This window comes from Myxine glutinosa, chromosome 10 (genome assembly GCF_964187855.1).
Source record: "Myxine glutinosa chromosome 10, kmMyxGlut1.1, whole genome shotgun sequence".
Lineage (NCBI taxonomy): Eukaryota > Metazoa > Chordata > Myxini > Myxiniformes > Myxinidae > Myxine > Myxine glutinosa.
Window position 1 is genome coordinate 105,585,927 of NC_136270.1, and position 25,432 is coordinate 105,611,358.

The 25,432-nt window shown below is 45.6% G+C and overlaps 1 protein-coding gene across 1 annotated transcript in view; it reads right to left on the bottom strand.

Moving 5' to 3' along the window:
- Positions 1-25,432, bottom strand: part of CARD11 (caspase recruitment domain family member 11) — a 107,489-nt gene that overhangs the window by 32,423 nt on the left and 49,634 nt on the right. The window contains exons 10-16 of the mRNA XM_068125716.2: positions 24,605-24,787; positions 22,959-23,022; positions 17,746-17,906; positions 17,425-17,558; positions 16,329-16,450; positions 16,100-16,211; positions 15,779-15,980 (exon numbers count right to left, since the gene is read on the bottom strand). Of these exons, the coding sequence (XP_067981817.2) occupies positions 15,779-15,980; positions 16,100-16,211; positions 16,329-16,450; positions 17,425-17,558; positions 17,746-17,906; positions 22,959-23,022; positions 24,605-24,787 (978 nt within the window). The remainder of the gene's footprint in view (positions 1-15,778; positions 15,981-16,099; positions 16,212-16,328; positions 16,451-17,424; positions 17,559-17,745; positions 17,907-22,958; positions 23,023-24,604; positions 24,788-25,432) is intronic.

Here is a 25,432-nt window from a genome sequence, read left to right on the forward strand (position 1 = left end):
AGCATAGCTCCTCCTATTTTGAAAAACAAAGAGCATACCTCCTACAGGCTGACCAATTTATGTTTTCTATTCCACTGATATGTTTTTCAAAAATAGAGAGCATATCTCCTCCTATTTTCAAAAATAGAGAGCATACATACCTCCTCCTATTTTCAAAAATAGAGAGCATACCTCCTCCTATTTTCAAAAATAGAGAGCATACCTCCTCCTATTTTCAAAAATAGAGGGCATACCTCCTCCTATTTTCAAAAACAAAGAGCATACCTCCTACAGGCTCACCAATTTATGTTTTCTATTCCACTGATATGTTTTTCAAAAATAGAGAGCATATCTCCTCCTATTTTCAAAAATAGAGAGCATACCTCCTCCTATTTTCAAAAATAGAGAGCATACCTCCTCCTATTTTCAAAAATAGAGAGCATACCTCCTCCTATTTTCAAAAATAGAGGGCATACCTCCTCCTATTTTCAAAAACAAAGAGCATACCTCCTACAGGCTCACCAATTTATGTTTTCTATTCCACTGATATGTTTTTCAAAAATAGAGAGCATACCTCCTCCTATTTTCAAAAATAGAGAGCATACCTCCTCCTATTTTCAAAAATAGAGAGCATACCTCCTCCTATTTTCAAAAATAGAGAGCATACCTCCTCCTATTTTCAAAAATAGAGGGCATACCTCCTCCTATTTTCAAAAACAAAGAGCATACCTCCTACAGGCTCACCAATTTATGTTTTCTATTCCACTGATATGTTTTTCAAAAATAGAGAGCATACCTCCTCCTATTTTCAAAAATAGAGAGCATACCTCCTCCTATTTTCAAAAATAGAGAGCATACCTCCTCCTATTTTCAAAAATAGAGAGCATACCTCCTCATATTTTCAAAAATAGAGAGCATACCTCCTCCTATTTTGAAAAACAAAGAGCATACCTCCTACAGGCTGACCAATTTATGTTTTCTATTCCACTGATATGTTTTTCAAAAATAGAGAGCATATCTCCTCCTATTTTCAAAAATAGAGAGCATACCTCCTCCTATTTTCAAAAATAGAGAGCATACCTCCTCCTATTTTCAAAAATAGAGAGCATACCTCCTCCTATTTTCAAAAATAGAGAGCATACCTCCTCCTATTTTCAAAAATAGAGAGCATACCTCCTCATATTTTCAAAAATAGAGAACATACCTCCTCCTATTTTCAAAAATAGAGAGCATACCTCGTCCTATTTTCAAAAATAGAGAGCATACCTCGTCCTATTTTCAAAAATAGAGAGCATACCTCCTCCTATTTTCAAAAATAGAGAGCATACCTCCTCCTATTTTCAAAAATAGAGCATACCTCGTCCTATTTTCAAAAATAGAGAGCATACCTCCTCATATTTTCAAAAATAGAGAGCATACCTCCTACAGGCTGACCAATTCATGTTTTCTATTCCACTGATATGTTTTTCTAAATAGAGAGCATACCTCCTCATATTTTCAAAAATAGAGAGCATACCTCCACATATTTTCAAAAATAGAGAGCATACCTCATCATTTTCAAAAATACAGAACATACCTCCTCATATTTTGAAAAATAGAGAGCATACACCCTCATATTTTAAAAAATAGAGAGCATACCTCCTACAGGCTGACCAATTCATGTTTTCTATTCCACTGATATGTTTTTCAAAAATAGAGAGCATACCTCCTCATATTTTCAAAAATAGAGAGCATACCTCCTCCTATTTTCAAAAATAGAGAGCATACCTCATCCTATTTTCAAAAACAAAGAGCATACCTCCTACAGGCTGACCAATTCATGTTTTCTATTCCACTGATATGTTTTTCAAAAATAGAGAGCATACCTCCTCATATTTTCAAAAATAGAGAGCATACCTCCTCCTATTTTCAAAAATAGAGAGCATACCTCCTCCTATTTTGAAAAACAAAGAGCATACCTCCTACAGGCTGACCAATTTATGTTTTCTATTCCAGTGATATGTTTTTCAAAAATAGAGAGCATACCTCCTCATATTTTCAAAAATAGAGAGCATACCTCCTCCTATTTTCAAAAATAGAGCATACCTCGTCCTATTTTCAAAAATAGAGAGCATACCTCCTTATATTTTCAAAAATAGAGAGCATACCTCCTCCTATTTTCAAAAACAAAGAGCATACCTCCTACAGGCTGACCAATTTATGTTTTCTATTCCACTGATATGTTTTTCAAAAATACAGAGCATACCTCCTCCTATTTTGAAAAACAAAGAGCATACCTCCTACAGGCTGACCAATTTATGTTTTATATTCCACTGATATGTTTTTCAAAAAGAGAGCATACCTCCTCATATTTTCAAAAATAGATAGCATACCTCCTCCTATTTTCAAAAATACAGAGCATACCTCCTCCTATTTTGAAAAACAAAGAGCATACCTCCTACAGGCTGACCAATTTATGTTTTATATTCCACTGATATGTTTTTCAAAAAGAGAGCATACCTCCTCATATTTTCAAAAATAGAGAGCATACCTCCTCCTATTTTCAAAAATAGAGAGCATACCTCCTACAGGCTGACCAATTTATGTTTTCTATTCCACTGATATGTTTTTCAAAAAGAGAGCATACCTCCTCATATTTTCAAAAATAGAGAGCATTCCTCCTCCTATTTTCAAAAATAGAGAGCATACCTCCTCCTATTTTCAAAAATAGAGAGCATACCTCCTACAGGCTGACGAATTTATGTTTTATATTCCTGGTGTTGGGCTAGCGGGCTAGCGGGCTAGCAGGTGTTGGGCTAGCCCTGGTGTTGGGCTAGCGGCTAGGGTGTCAGCTTAGGATCCTAGGATCCTGGGTTCGAATCCCGGTCGATTGCTGAATTAACGCCAGGGGGGGTTGACTCAGCCTGTCATCCTTCCGATGTCGGCTAATTGAGGACCAGTTCACTGGTAATTCCCTGGTTGTCGTTAAAGGCGGCAAAAAGTGTTGGCGTCAGGAAGGGCATCCGGCCGCAAAACATTGCTTCAAAAAGGGGACCGAAAAACAACAACAACCACGGTTCCCGAAAAAGGCCAACCCCCGCTTGCGGGGAAAAATGGCCTCTAAAGGTGGTTTTTTTTTTTTTTATTCCACAATTTTTCCAATATTCATTTTATATTCCAATGTGTGGATCTGGATCCAGATGTGACTCAAAATCGAATCCGCTTGTTCGTATCACCTAACCAACTCATCCACCTGGTTTTGTCATAATCCGTCCACAACTTTTTGAAATATCATGCCATATATATCGTTTTTGGCCCTATGACTCAATGGTGAAGAATCACTTTTAAAATGTGAAATATTCTCATGTCCGGATCCGTATTCGGATCTTCAACAAAATCGAATTGATTTGGCCTTGTCACACACACAACATGTCCACCAAGTTTCGTCATAATCCGTCCAAAGCTGTTTGAGATAACTTGTTCACAAACAGACAGTGGTGAAAACATAACCTGACAGTTAATGAGATGACAGTGAATCAGTGGGGCCCCAGGTGGACATCAAGGGAATGAGTGGACATGAAAAGAAGAGAAAGAGCGAGAAGAAAGGGAAAGAAGAAAAGAAGAAAGGTAACATGGTAATCTGAAAAAGCTGGTTGGTTAGGAAGAGTTAATAAAGGTAGAAAATATGGTTGGTAGGGATGGGAGTGTGACTTAAAATGGTGGTGCACCGCTCGCTTGACACCCTGGAGTGAACACTGCGATTGAATTGTCTTGGTAAGGAAGTTTCACAAACGGGAGAAAAGAGGAACAATGGAGGTGAATGGAAAGCCAGTATCTTCGGAGTTTACCCAGGAGGGGAGACTAAACATTCTGTTTTATCTCACGAAATAAAAACATAAAATCTGGCGAGGATTCCCCAGCTGTAGCCAACAATGGCCAACATAGCAATGTAACAATCACTAACACACTGGCATGGATCAGTCAACAGTGATGGTGGTAATGGGGTTAAATTCACACTCGCCTAGTATATGATATGTGTGATATGCTGATAGAAGGGAAATTCATTGGAAACACGTATGTGCAGGGGACGGGGTTTTGTAATCGTGTCTGTGTGTGTGTGTGTCTGTGTGTGTGTCTGTGTGTGTGTCTGTGTGTGTGTCTCTCTGTGTGTGTGTGTGTGTGTGTGTGTGTGTGTGTGTGTGTGTGTGTGTGTGTGTCTGTGTGTGTGTGTCTGTGTGTCTCTGTCTGTGTGTTTCTGTCTATCTGTGTCTGTCTGTCTGTGTCTGTCTATCTGTGTCTGTCTATCTGTGTCTGTATGTCTGTGTCTGTCTGTCTGTGTCTGTCTGTGTGTGTGTGTGTCTGTGTGTGTGTGTGTGTGTCTGTGTGTGTGTGTGTGTGTCTGTGTCTGTGTGTGTGTCTGTCTGTGTCTGTGTGTCTGTGTCTGTGTCTGTGTAGGTGTGTGTGTGTGTGTGTGTGTGTGTGTGTGTGTGTGTGTGTGTGTCCAGGCCATAACTTTTTTACCAATTGAGTTTTGTCATCAAATTTTCACCAAACCGTTATTATGATAATACGGACAGGGAAGAGAAATTAATAATTTTGTCAAAAGGTCAAAGGTCAGCATCACATAAAACCGTCAATTTTGATCAAATTGACCTGAAATTTAAAGGATTTGCAAATCGGGTCACTGAATTGGTTCACTAATCAAAAGCTACAAGCCAATTGTTTTTTTTTAGATCAAAAGGTGAAAGGTCAATGCTGCATAAAAGTATCAATTTTCATTTTGTATTTTTTTTCTTTCCGTTATTTTGAGCATAAGGAAGAAACAGAAGAAGAAGAAGACGTCGAGTATGCAGTGTAAATATTCACCGTTGTATCCCTACACCGGGACCGGGTTGTATCCCTACGCCAGACCTCGGATGGCACTGCTGGGAATCGGGCCTTGATCGGCAGAGTGAATAAACGCGTACGACAATTGATCGCAGTTTGTCGAGATACTTTACATGGCGACGAGGATAAACATCTAGACCATGACATCTTTCGGCCATATCGATGAATTCGACCCTCATGAGCGGAATTTTAACACGTATTCTGAGCGGTTGTCTTTCTACTTCGAGGCGAACGGCATCGCGACCGAAGGCCGGATGAAGGCCGTCTTCCTGTCCGTTTGCGGAGGTGAGACGTTCACACTCGTTAAAAACCTGGTTCGGCCTCGGACAATCCAGGAGCTCACGTATGCAGAGCTCAAGGCCGCTTTGAAGGAACATTGCAACCCATCTCCTTCAGTCATCCTGTGTCGGTTTAATTTTTACATGTGCAGACAGCAGCAAGGTCAGTCGATCGCAGACTTCATTGCACACCTCAAAAAACTGTCACATCTGTGTGAGTTTGGGGACACGATCGATGACATGCTTCGTGATTTGCTGGTGGTTGGCATGTCCGATGACCGCACTCGTAGACGCCTGCTTGCTGAGAGAAGACTGACGTTCCAAAATGCCAGAGACACCGCCATTTCCATGGAAAGTGCTGAACACAACGCTACAAGCATCGGTGCCACTCGCTCGTCTGGTACCAGCCCTGCTGTGAATCGGTTGGATCATGTTCAGCCAAAACGTTGGAACAAGGCTCCTCGTCAGAAGCAAGTATAGTCTCAAACCCACAACAACTGTTTTCGGTGCAACGGAAACCACCCTCCGGAGACGTGTCGGTTCAAAGATGCCACCTGCCATTTCTGTTCGAAAACTGGCCATATTGCTCCAGCTTGCATCACTCGCAAATCGGGAAAAGGAAAAGCTGCTGACAAGATTCATCAGTTTATCGGTTCGGAGGAACCCGAGCTTGACCAGGTGAGCTCTGTTTCCGACAACTCAGAATCGTATGACCTGCTTCATATTGATTCTCACCATAGGCGGGACCCTCTTCTTGCCAATGTTGTCGTCAACAATCGACCATTGCAAATGGAGGTCGACACTGGTGCGGCCGTCTCGCTCATCAGCCATGCTGTTTTCACAAACCTGTGGAGTGATGCTGACCGACCCCATCTGAAACCTACTACCTATGGACTCTCCACCTATACAGGTGAGAAGATTGTTCCCTGCGGTACATGTGACGTCACGGTGGGCTACGATAACCGTGAGTTTCACCTACCCCTGATCGTCATTCCTGGAAAGGGCCCTTCCTTACTCAGCAGGAACTGGTTGAGCATAATTCGACTGAAGTGGGAAAGCATTCATCAACTCCGGGCAGCCAACGTTTCTCCTACCGCAGCATACACACTCAAAAATGTGCTGGATACGTACCCGGATGTCTTCAAGGATGAGCTTGGAACCTTGAAAGGACATACGGCTAAACTCAGGGTTGACCGGGATGCCAATCCTATATTTTGCAGGGCTCGCCCAGTCCCTTTCGCCCTGCGTGAGCGGATTGACAAGGAACTGGATCATCTTGAAAATCTGGGGATCATCAAGCAAATCCAGTATGCCGAATGGGCGGCGCCCATCGTTCCGGTCATAAAATCGGACCAGTCCATCCGCATATGTGGAGATTATAAAATGACCGTGAACAGGTGTTCTTCATTGGATAAATATCCAATCCCGAGGATCAAAGACCTCTTTGCTCGTCTCACGGGAGGCAAGACTTTTACGAAACTCGATCTCAAATCCGCCTATCTACAGCTCTGCTTGGACGAGAATTCGAAACAGTATCTTACCATCAACACGCATCGTGGGTTGTACAGGTACCACCGACTTAGTTTTGGAGTGAAATCTGCACCTGGAATTTATCAGCGTGTCATGGACAGTTTGTTTGCCGCCGAACACAACGTCGTTTGTTACCAGGATGATATTCTGGTTACTGGTCGTACGGACGCGGAACATCTACAGAACCTGGAGAGAGTTCTGAAGAAGATTTCGGACTCCGGCCTACGTTTGCGTCGAGACAAGTGCAAGTTTATGGTGCCATCAGTCACGTACCTGGGTCAAACGATTGATGCCGAGGGTCTACACCCGACAGATGAGAAAGTCCGAGCTATTAAGGATGCTCCTGCTCCACGAGATGTGACCGAATTGAAGTCATACCTCGGTTTGCTTCAGTTCTATGGTCGTTACATCCCGAATGTGACAGACGTTTTGGGCCCCCTTTATCGGCTTTTGAGGAAAGGAGTCTCCTGGAGCTGGGGGTCTACTGAACAATCAGCATTCCAGACCTCTAAGGATCTGCTCAAATCGTCCAATGTTCTCGTTCATTTTGATCCAGAGAAGGATCTTGTGCTGACATGCGATGCCTGTCGGTATGGAGTGGGGAGTGTATTATCATACGTGATGCCTGATGGTACGGAAAGACCGGTTGCATTTGCATCCAGAACGTTGTCCCCGGCAGAGAAAAACTATTCCCAACTTGACAAGGAAGGATTGGGAATCGTTTTCGGCGTCGGCAAATTTCGCCAGTACCTTCTTGGACATCATTTCACGATTCGCACTGATCACAAGCCGCTGATCAGTCTGTTTTGTCCAACTAAGGCGACATCTGACACACTACCGCCCAGGATCATCCGCTGGTCCCTGTTTCTCGCTGCTTATGACTACACCATATGTTATAAGCCCGGTTCGTCTATCACAAATGCAGATGCCATGAGTCGGTTACCCCTTCCAGAATCCGTTGATGATTCGCCTACACCAGGATCCATTATCGCACTGATGGATCATCTGGAAGATTGTGCTGTCGATTCCGGCCAGATCCGCACTCATACTCGACGAGACCCCGTTCTGTCCAGAACTGTCCAGGCTGTACAGCTTGGATGGCATTTGCTACCTGAGGGTGACCCAGATTTTGCGGCTTTTAAAGCACGTAAAAACGAACTCAGCGTGGAAAATGGTTGCCTACTCTGGGGATGTCGTGTCGTGATCCCGAAAAATCTGCGTTCCAGGGTCATGGATGAAATCCATGACTGTCACCCCGGGATTGTGAAGATGAAGTCACTCGCCAGAAACTATGTGTGGTGGCCGAATCTTGATGCTGATATCGAACATCATGTTCGACATTGTTACCCCTGCCAGAGCACCCGGAATACACCTGCGAAAGCGCCACTGCATCCCTGGGAATGGCCCAGCGAACCGTGGCATCGCCTACATCTCGATTATGCCGGGCCTATTAACGGCAGCATGATTCTAATAATTACGGACGCGCACACAAAATGGATTGATGCCTATGTGACGCATGGTACTACGTCAGCCATCGTCATCGAAAGACTCAGACGCTGTTTCGCCACTCATGGTCTGCCCAGGATGATCGTGAGTGATAACGGTTCGTGTTTTTCCAGTACCGAGTTTGCCAAGTTCACACGTCGGAACGGCATCAAACATAAGTTTGTCAGCCCACATCACCAGGCTTCAAATGGCTTGGCCGAACGATCCATGGGAATCATCAAATCCGGATTGCAGAAACTTCAGGAGGGAACCCTGGAAACAAAGCTGTCTCGTCTCCTGTTCAAATACCGCATCACGCCACAATCAACAACCGGTGCAGCTCTGTCTGAGTTATTGATGAAATGACACTTGAGATCAACACTTGACAATCTCAAACCAGACATATCATCAAATGTTTATCAGAGCCAGCTTAATCAAAAGTTGGTGCACGATAATACGTCCAACAGTCGATGTATCAACATTGGAGATCCAGTGTTTGCCCGAAATTTTGGTGCAGGTGCGACGTGGCTACCGGGGGACATTATCGAGAAGCCAGGTCCACTGTCCAGTGTGATTCGCCTGCAGGACGGCCGCGAAATTCGTCGACATCAGGACCACATAACCTACCGTCACTGTGAGTCGATGGAGCCTGTAGCATCGTCACAGTCAGGACAACAGTTCGACCCGCCACTGCCGGAGATCGTCGTGGCCGCTCCAGCCGGCTCGGATGCCCCGAAAACCTCAGCAAACGCTACACCCTTCGTGGAGACCAAAGGAATCGCCTCGGACTCTGTATCCACTGGTACACCGCGACCCAAAGGAATCACCTCGGACTCTGTATCCACTGGTACACCGCGATGCTCAATGCGTGAGAGAAAAGCACCCGACCGGTTGAATCTTTGAAGATGTTTTTTTTTCACGTTGACACATGTTCTATTTTCACGTATTTTCATTATTCTCATAACCGTTTGCACACATATTTTCACATGTTTTGGAAATGTTGCTTTTGAAATGTCAATTCTGGAAATCTAGCACGTATTGCTCTTGGTAATTTTGGACTTAAAGGGGAGGATGTCATGTATGCAGTGCAAATATTCACCGTTGTATCCCTACACCGGGACCGGGTTGTATCCCTACGCCAGAGCTCGGATGGCGCTGCTGTGAATCGGGCCTTGAACGGCAGAGTGAATAAACGCGTACGACAATTTATGGTAGTGTGTCGAGATACTTTACAGTTTTGTCATCAAATTTTCACCAAACCGTTATGATGATAATACGGACAGGGAAGAGAAATTAATAATTTTGTCAAAAGGTCAAAGGTCAGCATCACATAAAACCGTCAATTTTGATCAAATTGACCTGAAATTTAAAGGATTTGCAAATCGGGTCACTGAATTGGTTCACTAATCAAAAGCTACAAGCCAATTGTTTTTTTTTAGATCAAAAGGTGAAAGGTCAATGCTGCATAAAAGTATCAATTTTCATTTTGTATTTTTTTTCTTTCCGTTATTTTGAGCATAAGGAAGAAACAGAAGAAGAAGAAGACGTCGAGTGCAAACGGACGCGGATGGGCTTTGCATTTTCAGATGCTTTCTATTTTCCGAATTAATATTGCGCCATAAGTTATTCTCCCGCATTTATTCTGTGTAGAAGTAAATTATTTGAGATCAAGCGACTTGGAAAACTAAAGTACATATTTCTACACGAGTTCTTGACATGACAGTTAGCAGCTAAATGTAGTTTTGTAGCGGTTACCGGTAGCATGACACAATTACCCTGCACCCGCCGATGACGCAACCGGCGAGCGGGCAAGTGTCCGGACTCGCCCGGGCATGTTGAGACTTGCCTTTACCGGGCGAACGCTTGCCTTGCATACCACGCCCCGTTGAGAGGCGTGGCTTATCTATTTGCATACCACGCCTCGCCTGAGAGGCGTGGCTTTTGTGTGTTGAGTTTCTGACATAGTCAGTGCTTTGGGGTTCGTTTGAGTGAGCTGGGAATAAATAGCTCAGAGAAACCTAATTCCTGGCGTCGTCCATTTTGTCTTATTTTATCATGCGAGCACAGCTCCCACAATTGGTGACCCCTTTCTACGAACATGGCGATGGAGTCAGCTGTAGCTTTGAAGCTCCCGGGCTTTTGGGAATCTCACGCGGCCGTTTGGTTTGCTCAAGCGGATTCTCAATTCGCCCTGCGAAATATTACGGAGGACACGACGCGCTACCACCACGTGGTCTCCGCGCTCAACGCCTCCTCCGCTTCCCGGGTTCTGAGCTTCCTACAGCACCCGCCGGACGCCGACAAACACGGCGCGCTCAAAGACCTACTCCTCGGTGCGTTTGGACTCACGGCGACCGAACGCGCATGACAACTACTCGACCTCCCGGAGCTGGGCGAGGCCCGTCCGTCCGAAAGCATGGACCACATGCTTGCTCTTCTCGGTGACCACAGCCCGGACTTCCTCTTCCACGAGCTGTTCCTCCAGCGGCTACCCGGGCAGGTACGGTTAGCTTTGGCTAATTCGCCCATCACGGACCCTCGCGCCCTGGCCAAGGAGGCCGATAAATTTTGCTCGGCCAGGCGACACGTCGGAGCAGCCGCCTGGGAACCTGGGCCGACCGAGGCAACGCCCACGCCACGACCGGTGCCTCCACCGGCCGAGTCAGCGCCACTGGCGGCAGCGGCCACCGCGACGCCCCGTCGACCGAACCCGACGCGACCGCTGGAGCCTCCACCAGAGCGGACCATGTGCTATTACCACGCCATGTTCAGGCAGAAGGCCAGAACGTGCCGCCCACCGTGCACTTTCGGCGGGTCGGGAAACGACCAGGCCGGCGCTCGCTGCCTGCCATGAGCGTCGGCCATTCAGCCAGCCTTCTGTTTATCACGGACACGGAGTCCGGGCGGCGTTTTTTGTGTGACACCGGCGCTCAGCTGAGCGTGATACCCGCCTCGGTGGAGGACAAACAGGCCGCGCTTTGCGGCCCTGCCCTGGTCGCCGCAAACGGTTCCTCCATCCGCACCTTCGGTTCGCACAGCGTCGCATTCTGCTTCGGGGGCCAGCACTTCAGGTGGGACTTCATCATGGCGAACGTGCCCATGGCCTTGCTGGGTGCAGATTTTCTTTGCGCGCATGGGCTTTTGGTCGACGTCAAACGGCGTTGGCTCATCAACGCGGAGACCTTCAGCTCACTCGCTTGCTCATTGAGCGGCTCCGCTCCGACCAAGCTAGCCTGCGCGCTCCCGGCCGTGGACGATTTCACCCGCCTACTCGCCGAGTTTCCTGCCCTCACGCAGCCAACGTTTTCGGCCGTCGCCGTCAAGCACGGCGTCGAACACCACATCCCGACCACAGGTCCACCGGTCTACGCCAGGGCTCGCCGCCTCGACCCTGCCAAACTCGCCGTAGCGAAGGCGGAATTCAACGCGCTGGAGCGATTGGGAATTGTGCGGCGCTCGAATAGCGCGTGGGCCTCGCCCCTGCACATCGTGCCCAAACCGGGTGGCAGATGTCGACCATGCGGCGCTTACCGCCGCCTCAACGATGCCACCACCCCCGACCGGTACCCGATACCACACATACAGGACTTTTCCGCCCGTTTGGCGGGGCGGGTGATCTTCTCCAATGTCGACCTCATTCGGGGCTACCACCAGGTACCTGTCCGGCCAGCCGACGTTCCGAAGACGGCTGTAATTACACCTTTGGCCTCTTCGAGTTCCTCCGAATGCCGTTCGGCCTTAAGAACGCGGCCCAGGCCTTACAGCGGCTGATGGACAGTGTGCTGTGTGATCTCACCTTTCTGTTCGTCTTCCTGGATGACATTCTCATCGCCAGTACTTCCCGGGCGGAGCACCTCGTCCACCTGCGCACGCTTTTTGAGCGCCTCAGCCAGCACGGCCTCATCATCAACCCGGCGAAATGCCAGTTTGGCGTAACGGCCGTCGACTTCCTGGGGCACCGCATCACGAAGCACGGGGCCGTCCCGCTACCTACCAAGGTGGAGGCAGTCACAAGATTCCTGCGCCCTCGCTCCATCAAGGCCCTACAGGAATTTTTGGGGATGGTAAATTTCTACCACCGGTTCGTGCCTCACGCCGCCCAACTCATGCGCCCCCTGTACGAAGCCCTCCGGGGCAAGCTGGCCAAGCACGTCGTCGCCTGGACCACAGAGATGGACGCGGAATTCACGGGCGCTAAGCTGGCCCTCGCCAACGCGACCATGCTGGCGCACCCGGCGCTCGACGCACCCATCGCCCTCACCACGGACGCTTCCGACTACGCGGTGGGCACCGTGCATGAACACTGAACAGTGGGTGAACGGAGCTTGGCAACCGCTGGCCTTCTTCAGCCGGCAGCTTCGCCCTAACGAGCGCAAGTACAGCGCTTTCGATCGCGAGCTCCTCGGCCTTTACCTGGCTGTTCGCCACTTCCGCCATCTTTTGGAGGGCCGCCCGTTCACGGCGTTTGTGGACCACAAACCCCTGGTCTTCGCCATGGCCAAGTTTATGGAGCCGTGGTCGGCCCGCCAGCAGCGCCACCTCTCCGCCGTGTCCGAATTTACGACAGACATCCGGCACGTCGCGGGCAAGGACAATGCTGTGGCCGATTGCCTCTCCCGGTCCGGCGCGAACGCCGTCCACCTGGGTGTGGACTTCGCCCGCATGGCGGCCGACCAGACCGCCGACCCCACGGTGCAAGCCCTCCGGACAGTGGACACAGGCCTTCGGTTGGCCGACGTCCCCTTCGAGGACACAGGCACAGTTCTCCTGTGCGACGTCTCCCTGGGCCAACCTCGCCCCATTGTGCCCACCGGATGGCGGCGGCACATTTTTGACGCCCTCCGCGGCCTTTCCCACCCGGGCCGGAAAGCATCACAGAAGCTCGTGGCAGCGAAATTCGTCTGGCACGGGCTCCATGAAGACGTCCGCGACTGGGCCAATGCCTGTGTCGCCTGCCAGCGCGCGAAGGTCCACTGGCACACCAGTGGCGAAGGTCCACTGGCACACCCAGGCCCCGTTGGCACCATTCGACGTGCCCGCGCGGCGCTTCGACCACGTCAATGTGGACCTGGTGGGACCCCTTCCCTCCTCGCGGGGCTTCACCCACCTTCTCACAAAGGTGGACAGGACCACCAGGTGGCCGGAGGCCATCCCGCTGGCATCAACAACATCCGCCGACGTGGCGCAGGCCTTCATTGGCACCTGGATTGCCCGTTTCGGCGCCCCCTCGGACATCTCCTCCGATAGAGGCCCGCAATTCACCTCCGAGCTTTGGGGCGCAGTCGCCCAGGCCTTGGGGGTCAAGCTTCACCGCACCACGGCCTACCACCCCCAAGCCAACGGCTTGTGCGAGCGGTTCCACAGCTCGATGAAGGCCGCTCTCAGGGCCAGCCTCCAGGACGACGGTTGGGCCGACAGGCTCCCGTGGGTCCTATTGGGCCTCCGAACGGCCCCTAAAGAGGACCTCCAGGCTTCCACCGCCGAGCTGGTCTACGGCCAGCCACTGCGCGTGCCGGGCGAATTCATCCCTGACGCCACCGGCCCCTGGTCCGCGGCTCGCCAACGCTCGGTCCTCCAGGAGGCCGCCAGGAGATTTGCCCCCGTGCCCACGTCCCACCACCGCTGCCCCCAACCCCACGTCCCCCCAGCACTTTGCACTGCGGAGTACGTTTTTATCCGGCACGACGCACACCGGGACCGCTCCGGCCGCCGTACGATGGACCTTTCCGGGTCCTGAAGAGGGACGACAAGTCGTTCACCGTCGACATCGGCGGCAAGGCGGATCACATCTCCGTGGACCACCTCAATCCGGCCCATTTGGACCTTGACCAACCTCCACGGTTGGCCCTTCCTCCACGTCGGGGCCGTCCCCCGTCAACCAGGCCCCCCGCCCGACCATCCACCGCCCCGCCACCTACCACCCCCACACGAATCGTCAGGGGTCGTTTCGGCTGGGTCATCAAGACCCCCCTCAAACTGACTCTCCCGGTGCATGTTAATTCTGGGGGTGCGCGTGTAGCGGTTACCGGTAGCATGACACAATTACCCTGCACCCGCCGATGACGCAACCGGCGAGCGGTCACGTGTCCGGACTCGCCCGGGCGTGTTGAGACTTGCCTTTACCGGGCGAACGCTTGCCTTGCATACCATGCCCCGTTGAGAGGCGTGGCTTATCTATTTGCATACCACGCCCCGCCTGAGAGGCGTGGCTTTTGTGTGTTGAGTTTCTGATATATATTGACGCCCGTTCGATGGGCTGATTCAGTGCTTTGGAGTTCGTTTGAGTGAGCTGGGAATAAATAGCTCAGAAACCTAATTCCTGGCGTTGTCCATTTTGTCCGATTTTATCGTGCGAGCACAGCTCCCACAGTTTAACACAATTTATATTGAAAATAAGCCAGTTAGCAGTTAACCAGGAAGCCAGGAACTTTTTGGGCATAACTCTCTGAACAACAATGAGGCTTTATGGTTGACTGAAGGCTGCAAGAACTTGTAATTTGTTCATGGTGCCACTTACTCTTTGTGAAAGACACTGTGGTATCTTTAACGTGGTATCACCCACCAAGGAATGGTGTTAGGCAGACTGGTGCTCTGAGTAAACGTCCTTTTGATGGAGACACCCAGGATAAGAGAACCAAAGGAGAGTGTGCTACCTCCAGTATATCCTGCCAGCCCTTATTAGTTGACTTAAGTGTACTTTTAAATCAATTACAATATTAGTCGACAATGGACAAACCGATACAGTATATGTGGTATTTTAAACTGGGATTGCAACAAGCATCACATATTCAAATGGCAACACCAAACAAGCCAACCCAAGTTAACCCTTGGATGCAGTGATTGGGCCTCGGAGGCCCACAAGGTTTTTTTTTGTTGCAAAAACTATGCTGTACAATTTATTTTTTTTGGAATGAGCCTCATTTTCACCGACTTTCATGTTGTTACACAAAATTCAGTTTCATTAAAAAAAAAAATTCATTCAGGCTCATGGGAAAATCTTCATTCTTCACTTATAACCCAAAAATCTGACACGAATGCAGGTCTGGGGCATTCGAGGCCCCGCATAAATGTTGTTGTACTTCTATGTTATATCATTATTTTCTTGATATGAGTCTCATTATATGCTCATATAACTTGGTTACAAATAATTCAGTGACAAAAATATGAAAATTAAAAACTTTACACGAATACATTCGTGGGGCCTCCGAGACCTAATGGCTGCATAGGTGTAGGATTTTTGACAATTGTGGACATATACATTCTAAATAAAAGGATCAGTGAATCATATTTTTTGATCAAATACTCCTCAATGAGCCTCAACTTTTTAGAGAAAAAAAGTTGAAGAACCAAGAACCATAAAAATTTTTTGCAAAACGAAAAAGAAAAAAGATTCATTACTTGTATGGGATTCTTACAACTAATAGGATCAATGATTCACATTTTCAGAGCAAATGCACATCCATGAGCATTGACTTGGATTGAAAAAGGATGTGAAAGAAAAAAAATCCATTAAAAAAATAATAAAATAAAAACATTACATGAATACATCCGTTGGGCCTCCGAGGCCCAATGACTGCGTTTATGTAGGATTTTTGACGCATGCATCTAAGAGTTAAAAGCAGAATTCCTTGGAATCTTACCTTAAGAATCTGCATGCCTGGCTTGAGACCTGCACTCTCAGCTGAGGAGCTTGGCTGGATTGATTGTAAGAAATGACCACTGTCATTGCCCCCAATGATCTGTGACTCAGTCTGCAAATCTTTGGCAGAAATGGTGATAATCTGGACTTGACCAGGTAATCCTTCATCCACGTTTGAGCACATCGGCGAGGGACGGAAAGGTCTGCAGGTGGATTCATGTGAAGGCGACTAAATGCCGAGCAGCAGATTATAAGGTATGTCCTGGTTTAATGTAAGAGTTAGTACACAATTTAAGGTCTGTTGTGCAAGTTTATTTCAAACCTGTCTGAAAACAACTCAGAAAAGACCGACTTGGAGTTTGGCACAACCGACTCGGAACTCGTACAAGATCTATAAGATCGTTTATCAACCTCTCCATCCTGTACTTTGTCATCTGTGGATAAAGAAAACAAGGTTGCTTAAAGTATCAAACACTATAAATTTCAACATCATGGATATAATGTGCACCTGTGTCAAATCACAAATCACTAAACAGCCACAAGTTTGCAACCTGCTTTGCCGACTTCTGGCAAGACGCTGTGGGTATTCTCTATGGTCTGTGGGGATGTCTCCAACGTTTGCGAAACCTCGCTCCCTCCTTCCATATCTTCAGTTAAAGACACCGTAGAACTTCTGCAAAAAGTGCATGGATTCGAAAGTGAACGTGTGACCATTCAGCATCTACATCTTAAAATTTTGTTTCGTGGTTTTTCTTCAATTCTAATTATTCCCTATTCACATTTGATTTTTTAAAATTACTGTTTCATATCATTAATTCAATTAATTATTCATATCCAGTCGTGTTTCTTCTGCATCAAGTTTTTGTGCCAATTTTAGTGATTGAAATGATCTCATGACATTAAACTTTAGGGAGATTTATGTATTCTCAAGTGCAGTAGCAATTTTGCAGATATAATCAGGGTTAAAAATTGTCCTGATTAACTTTTTTTAAAGCAGCAATAAAAATAGCCACAGCATTGACCTACAAGGAACTTTCAATAATCTTCTTACTATAATTCACCAAATGTCTGTCTGTTCCCAGGTACCGCAAAAATGGCTGAACCTATCGCAACGAAATTTTGGGTGGGTAATCCTGGGACCTCCTGGAGTAAAATAGGCTGTATTGTTTTTCCAATTTTATTTTCATATTTTCCAATTTCCAATTTTTCCAATTTTTCCAATTTTCCAGTTTTTCCAAACACGATGGAATAATATTTACCGATATTAACAGTGATGCGGCTTTTATTTAAATTCCACAAATACTGTTTAGATTTTGATGATTTGCGTGTGATATGATTTAACGGATGTTTATATAAATCGTTTAAAATAAAAAAAAGCCTTCAATGTCTGATATTTTGCCTTTTCATTTGGCCCTCCCAAGGGTGGTTCGGGGGCCCGTATGGCGGGTACCGTTGCAGGTATAAAAAAAATAAAGATAAGTCGTAAATTAATGACTGATGCTTTCACATCATGGTGGCCTCTGCGACTCATGCCAGAATCTTATGACATGTAGGTAGGCCTCTAGTGCTTTCATAGGCCTACAGACTCCATCAGGTTAGTTTGGTGCCCTAACATGGGGTCAATATAATGCCTTATAATAATATGACCTTTTTGGTGTGATGCGGCAGTCACTCTCCCGAACCCTGCGGACGATGGACTCCTGGCAGGGTGGTTCGGGGGTCATCGATACCACGCTGCTCATTCGGTTCCTCAGCCGCAAAGAATCTTGAAGACTAACAACCTGCAACATGAAGGCCATGCCACTCCAGTCAAACTTTCACTGATTTAAATACAACAATCATTGCTGTTTGACTTGTTTTGCCCATTGAGACATTTGGCCTTTCTTCGTTCATTCATAATTGGAGTATCATTTATTAAACGTTTTGCTCTTGTTTTGGGAATCAATCAAAGTTTTGCGTTCTATTTACCGACTCGGTGTTCTGTTGTTCGGTGGCGTTGGCGTCCATGAAGAATTGTGATGGTGACTTGCGTCGTGCTTTGCGCTTGTTCCAGGCCGGAGGAGGACCGTTTTCTACGAAGCATCCAGAATTTGTACCACCACCACCACCACCACCACCACCACCACCACCTCCACCCAGAAAACGGATCATGAAAGCTTAATACCATGTGGGTTGTGGTACATGTATATATATTTTTAATCAAATAGACCCTTGTTTAAAAAAAAACTGGAAAATAATTGAAGTGAAAACCTAAATGAGCCTCGTAACCAAATAATATCAAACTCGGTTTTGCAAATCAATCACTGACAAATGCTAGAAATCTTCCAATGTTGAAAGGAAATGTTTTGAGCACCTACGTCAATCAATTCCTTTCAATTTGACTACATATTAAATGAACATTTCACGAGTTTATTCGGTACTTTTGGATCATCCTGTGGGTACATTAACTTATCTAAATAGTGAACAACAATCCGTGGCTCATTTATTAAAATGTGGCAAATCCTGGACCCTCATGGGCAGTCATGTTGCATCAACAAGGTAGTTCAGTGCCTTTACCAGCCCAGCACAGTTACTACACTTGTCTGTTGCAATTCTTATTGAAAATGTAATAAAAAGACGTAATGTACCATGACGGTTAATTTATGTGATAACTGCAGCACATTATGAGGCATTGCTCATTCAAAAGCACTTATCAATCTTTAAAATATGTTCTGTCAGTTATGTCACTGTCAGAAGTTCTGTTACTCAAGCTTTTGGGTCTCACTATCTGCCATGATCTTTCCTGGGAAAACCACATTTCCAATCTGGCCTCCAAAGCCAGTCGCCAACTGGGCATCCTCCATCGTGCGAAGTCCTTCCTTGGCATACCTGAGCTCCTCACCACATACAAGGCTTTCATCCTCAGCTTGATGGAATACTGCTCTCCCCAATGTGCTGGTGCTCCTGCCTCACACCCAGCTCGGCTTCCCGCTGTAGAAACCAAAGCTTTCAGAATCATTGGAATCTCCCGCGATGAAGCTGATTCTGAGGCCCTTTCACTCACTCACCACAGGAAGGTAGGTGGTCTTTCTGTCTTCTACCAACTCCTCTCCGGCCTTGCTCCCCTTGCTCTATCTGCGCTCTGTCCCCCAAATATTCCTGCAGGACGCACGTGATCTGCCAGCAACCCTTTTCCGGTTAAACTCCCAAAATCTAGACTCTCTGCTCACCTTCACTCCATTACTCTTTTCTCCCGCCTCTGGAACAAACTCCCTCACTCTCTTCAATCCCACTCCTCCGTCCAGGTCTTTAAAACATCTGTTCACCACCATCTCTTATCTTCCCCCATCCAAAACCATGATCTTTTCTACCCCAGTTAATCCACCCCATAACCACCTTCTTCAAATTCCGCTTTCTTTCCTGAAAGTCCTTGTCGTGTCCATCTTGTTTATCCCATGTCCACCGCCCCAGCCCTCTCCCTTCCACAGATCTCCCGATGTCCCTGTTCTCTACTGTTGTTGTGCTTCCCTCTCTCCCTCTCTTATCTCCCGCTCCCTTTATTATATGTTCTATGTGTTAGTGCTTATATTTGCCTCGACTTAGTGTACAAAAAAACAACATGTTCTAAGGGCAGGAATTATACTATTAAGAAATAAATTAATTCAAAACAATAATAATTCACTTTATTAAAAATCATTTGCGGGTCTATTTTAGGGGTGGAGCCAAGAAATGTGGGAGCGGGGGTTGGAATTATTGGAATCTACCAGGAACATACCAGCCCAATGTGCACAAATTAATTACTGTGACCATTGTAACAAAGTTTGCAGGTGCCTTTTTAGCTCACCTGGAACGAAGTTCAGGGGAGCTTATGCGATGGCACGTTGGCCGTCCGTCCGTCTGTCCATCCGTCAGTCAGTCTGTCAGTCCATCAGTCTGTCCCTCCGTAAACACTTGAAACTTCTTCTCCGAAACAGCTGATGGGAATGCGACCAAATTTGGCACAAATGATATTTATTTTGTTGCGACTAAAGTTTGTTCACGGCATTAAAAAAATGCGGGGTCTAAGGGGTTTTATCGGGGTCAAAGTGGATCCAGGCCACCTCCTTTCATTGCCAACCTGTGAGGTGACATCAAGTAGCTTGCGCCAACTGAACACATTTTTTTTCCTTGTGCGATTTTAATGTATTGAGTACATTACCGAACAAGCATTGATACTTTGCTTGAGGCCTTGTGTCCTGAATCCATCACCCCCATGAATAATATTCTTACGTTTATGGGGGTAGCTCATGAAATACCTTCGGCCAGGTGGGATTGTATAGGGTAGTGTGCTCCGTATGTCATGTGGCCACCTTCATGTACTTAAGTCAGGCCTAATGTCACGTAAGGTTGTATATTTTTCTCCATGTGAGGGGTGGAGCTATGATAATTAGTTAGGGTATAAGGAATAATTATCTGTATGGAAATTGCCTCTGTGGTTTTCCTTTTGTTCCTGATGACACATGCAACACCAGCCATGCATTCCGCACCTATACTAAATATACCAAATAACCTCCAACCGGATCCGGACATTCGACCACTACGACACCACCCAGCGAATCATCTCGATGGGCGTGGAGAGTGACTGTGAGGCCACGCCTGAAGGACGATTGGATGAGGTGAGCAGGTGGCGCTCTTTGATTGGCGTGCACATGACGTCCAGCACGAGGGAGAAAAAGGGAGAGGACCGCCATCTTCGTTCTCTTGGTCCTGGCTTTGATCGCAAGCGGTCACGCACTTCTCTCTCTCTCGTGGTGGGCTTGGTGTAGGCAGTGGCATTCGCGCGCTCTCTCTGTTCCTGGCTGCAGGGATAGGCGGATGCATCCTTCTCTCTGATCCCGGTGGTGCAGGCTTCGTGACGGCGGTGTTCCGTGGCGTGTGCGCTTGAAAGACCACGGCGCTTTGTGGAGCGTGGGCCTGTTCGCTTCATGGCAGCGGCTGGTGGGGGAATGCGACTTCGCGCCAAGGCATGCGTTTCCCGCGCAACGACTCGGGGACATGTTCGAGGGCCGACAGGGTTCGAGGGCCACTCAAAGCTGAGTACTACGCAGACAAAACGCACCACACACTTTTTTTTACTTTCATTTATTTATCCCTGTGTCTGTTTCATGAGTCCGTCTGGAGACGTCTCAATTTAGGAATTTTAGTTACAGGACAGTTCTGTTATCCTGGCATTTATTTTATTAAACCTATTGTTTATTGAATTTTAATTTCCCGTCTGTCTTGTTTAATTGTCGTGGGTGCGAGGACGCCCAAGTGAAGCCCATGTAGGTAAGCCTCGTCACCCTCCACCCTCACGTGTGTAAAAGGCACCACCATAGGTTGGGCGAACGCCTCGGGTGTTAAAGCTCGGTTGGCCATCCGTCACCCAGGGGTTTTAATTCCTGGGGACACGACAATATTTTATTGATAACTCTGATGTAATAAGTCACATGGCATGGCAGCCATATCGGATTACAGGGAAAAATGGGCATCTTCTTCTCCAAAACCATTGAACGAAAAAAAATTGAATTGTCATCCATTTGTCATGGGTGATACCGAAGATGTCATTGCTGAAGTGGTATTCCAGCCATAATTGGTTGAATCAAAATCCCTATCCGAAAAATCAAATCTGATCTGTAACTCGATGTGAATGAAGAATTATACTTATGACATCATCACTCATGTGATCTGGAGGCCATATTGGATTGAAAATGAAAAAGTAAAAAATCTTCTTCACCAGAACCGCTTAACAGATCGATGTGAAACTTCATACATATGACGGACTAGCCATGGGGAATATCGTTTGAATTTTTTTCATATTCATCTTCATTGATGCAATTGAACCTAAATGTGCACAAACGTAGTTGTTAAATATCAAAATAGTCAATCAATAATCAATAAAGCTATGGATAATGGCAAAATATGTGACATAACAGGGTGCATGGACGATACAGGTACATGTTTACTTCTGCATGTAAATTATTCAAAATATTTAGCTCAAAATATCACATGTTATACTACACTACTTGATAAATGATTGATCCTTTGCTTTTTATCCCTTACATTAATACAATGGAAATACTAAATAAGGAATAAAAAGTGTTTTAGACACTTTAATATTTATTTCTCAATGCTTAATGTATAACACATTATACGCATGTGGTACCCGTTTTAAAAATGTCCATACAACAATCAAAGGAATAAGTGTCCAACAAAGTAATAAAAAAGCACCTGCAAACTTTGTTAAAATGGTCACAGTAATTAATGTGTGCACATTGGGCTAGTATGGTCCTTGTAGATTCCAATAATTCTAACCCCTGCTCCCACATTTCTTGGTCCACCCCTTTAATGGACCTGCAAATGATTTTTAAACAAAGTGAATTATTATTGTTTTGAAATAATTAAATCGTTAGTTATACAACTACTGCTTACCAAGTTTAAATTTGCCTGGAATTGCCTGTATTGCCTGTATTAATATTGCCTGTGATTGATGCTGTGAAGAGGAACAGGTTGAGATGGTTTGGTCATGTGTTGAGGAAGGAGGAAAGTGACTGGTTGAGAAGAGTGATGGAAGTTAATGTAGAAGGAAGTAGAGGACGGGGAAGACCGAGAAAGACTTGGCTAAAGATGGTGGAAGAAGAAATGCGGGCAAGGGGGTTAACAAGGAGAGATGCAGAAAATAGGGCAAAATGGAGAAGATTGTCATGGGGACCGCAAGGCTAACCCCCGCTCTAGCAGGGAACATGGCCTTAAAATGCATGTTGTTGTTGTGTTGTTACCAAGTTTAAAGCTTACCAAGTGCATTGGAATAAGTAATGTCTCATAATGTGGTGCACTTATCACATAAATTAACCATCAAGGTACATTATCTCTTTTTATTCCATTTTCAATAAAAATTGCAACAATAATTAAAAACACCATGTGGATTACTATTTCTAATGATGTTTTGAACCAAATTATAACCTTAAAAATTTGCCCCCATTGGTGTGCAATGAATCAATACAATTTGGCTATTGGGTCCATGGCCTACTCATATCATCATAATTCCTTGCACGCATTTACCACAATTTGTCATGAGCCTCTTTAAGGCTTCTGACAGAGAGCATTTGTGTAAAGTTATAATAGTGGATAAAATACAACGACTCCAGTGCCTGCCATTGACAAGCACAACCACACAATCTCACCCATATTGTGGCTGGAAGAAGAGAAAGTATTGTCCTGTCCACTCTTCCTATGCATTGCAAGTCTCTACAACAAAAGACAACCACCATAAATGCTTCACTTTATATACCTCAACAGTATGGAATCGTAAAAATGTGGGGCACATGAGACATGTAAAATATTACTATCAACATATGACGATGCAAGGAAATGTATAAGGAAACACTGACATAAGGAAATTTGTTTGTTTGTACTGCCTAAAGTCATGCTGTGCACATGCTGAGAACAACCTCCAGTTTTCAACTCATTCCTTGCAACTAGCGAATCCGGAGTGCATAGACATCAAACAAACAAACAAACTCAGACTACCGACGGCACTAGGTAGAGAGCACACCTCCACCAGGCTGAACATTTACGTTTTGTATCCCACTGATAGGCCGGATCTGGGTTCTGACCTGAAACAAAATCTAATCGGCTTGTTCTTGTCACCTAAATAACTCATGAACCTTGTTTCGTCCAAATCCTTCCACCTGTTTTTTAAATATCATGCTACATATCGGTTTTAGCCCTATCTCTCTCTCAATGGTGAAGAATCACTTATTAATAATTTAATTAAATTCTCATATTTGGTTCTGGATCTTCACCAAAATGGAATCAATTTGTCTTTGTCATACACCCAACTGGTCCACCAAGTTTTGTCATAACTCGTCCATAACTTTTCGAGATATCGTGCTATATATATATCCCTATCCGAAATTAAATTGAGAAATTATATATATATATATATATATATCCTTTTTAGCCCCATCAATCAATGAGGAAGAATAACTTTTAAAAATTTCATTAGCCGGATCCGCAGCCAGATCTTCACCAAAATGTATTCATTTCTTCGTCATCACATAGTAAAAACCTGTCCACCAAACTTTGACCGATTCTGTCGACAACTTTTTGAGATATCCTGTTCACAGACAAACTGACCGACAAACAGACAGTGGTGAAAACATAACATCTACGCACTTTAGGTGGTGTAGGTAAAAACAACTGGCATACGACACAAAGAGATCAACGAATTAAATTTAAAAAACAGTCAAACAAGTTGATGAGAGAGAAGAAGGAATGAAGAGAAAAATACAATGTAGAGCAGACAATGTTATATATCCATTGTAGCTGCGAAAACGTTTAAATTGAGAAAAAATTGAGAGAAGGAAAGACAGAGGAAGAGGACAGGTGCTGTAAAAGGTATTGAACAGGTGTTGGAGAGAAAGGGAGAACGCAAGAGACGATGAAGTTTGAGGGAAGAAGAGTAAGCTTGGGAGAAGCATGAATCTGCTTCCATGCATCATCGGCTTTTGCGCTGCCGCAGCCAAGAGGGACCATCAGTAAATCCATGGCTTGTCATGAAAAATATGCAGCAATTTACATGGAATAAACAGGTATTTCTCGAGATAACTTTTTTTTACTAAACAATCAATCTTTATCAATTCTTCAACTTCATATGTGCTGTCACCGATTAAATGGTCACCCATCAATATTTCATACCATAAGGAATGCATGATAGTTTTCAAGTTGACACAAATAAGAGTATATTGTATAACACTCGTTGAGAGTTGGAGCTTTCCACTCCAAAAGTGTAAATATAATTGTAAAGATGATCATGCATTCTGCTCACCTTGTTCTTCACATTGTTCCTACGGATGAGCACCGATCGACCATCGGAGTGGCCGTCGCTCTCACGAGCTGACTCTTCTGAAGACCCAGCACTGCACTCGTCTCTGCTAACCTGATGCTTGTCAGATGATGTCAGCGACACTTGGTGTAATAACTCTAGGCTGTTGCAGAATGGCAGAACCTGCTGTGTGGCCAAGAGTAGGAGAGTTTTAGTTCATTACACTTTGCTAAAAAAAATTCAATAAAACAAGCAAGAATTTTTTAAAATAATAATGATAATAATTTTTTTTTCCCATTTCATTAAAGTAGAGGATAAATTATCACACCATTAGCATTGGATAAGTGGGGTTATATATGTATTGTAAAGTAACATAAGACTATCCCAGCCATTCTTGCTTCAAAACTTTCTCTAGGACATTCTTACTCAGCCATTCTTGTTTCAAAGCTTTCACGAGGACATTCTTACCCAGGCATTCTTGTTTCAAAGCTTTCTCGAGCACATTCTTACCCAGGCATTCTTGTTTCAAAGCTTTCACTAGGACATTCTTACCCAGACATTCTTGTTTCAAAGCTTTCTCGAGGACATTCTTACCCAGCCATTCTTGCTTCAAATCTTTCTCTCGGTCATTCTTACCCAGGCATTCTTGTTTCAAAGCTTTCACTAGGACATTCTGACCCAGACATTCTTGTTTCAAAGCTTTCTCGAGGACATTCTTACCCAGCCATTCTTGTTTTAAAGCTTTCTCTAGGACATTCTTACCCAGGCATTCTTGTTTCAAAGCTTTCACGAGGACATTCTTACCCAGCCATTCTTGTTTCAAAGCTTTCA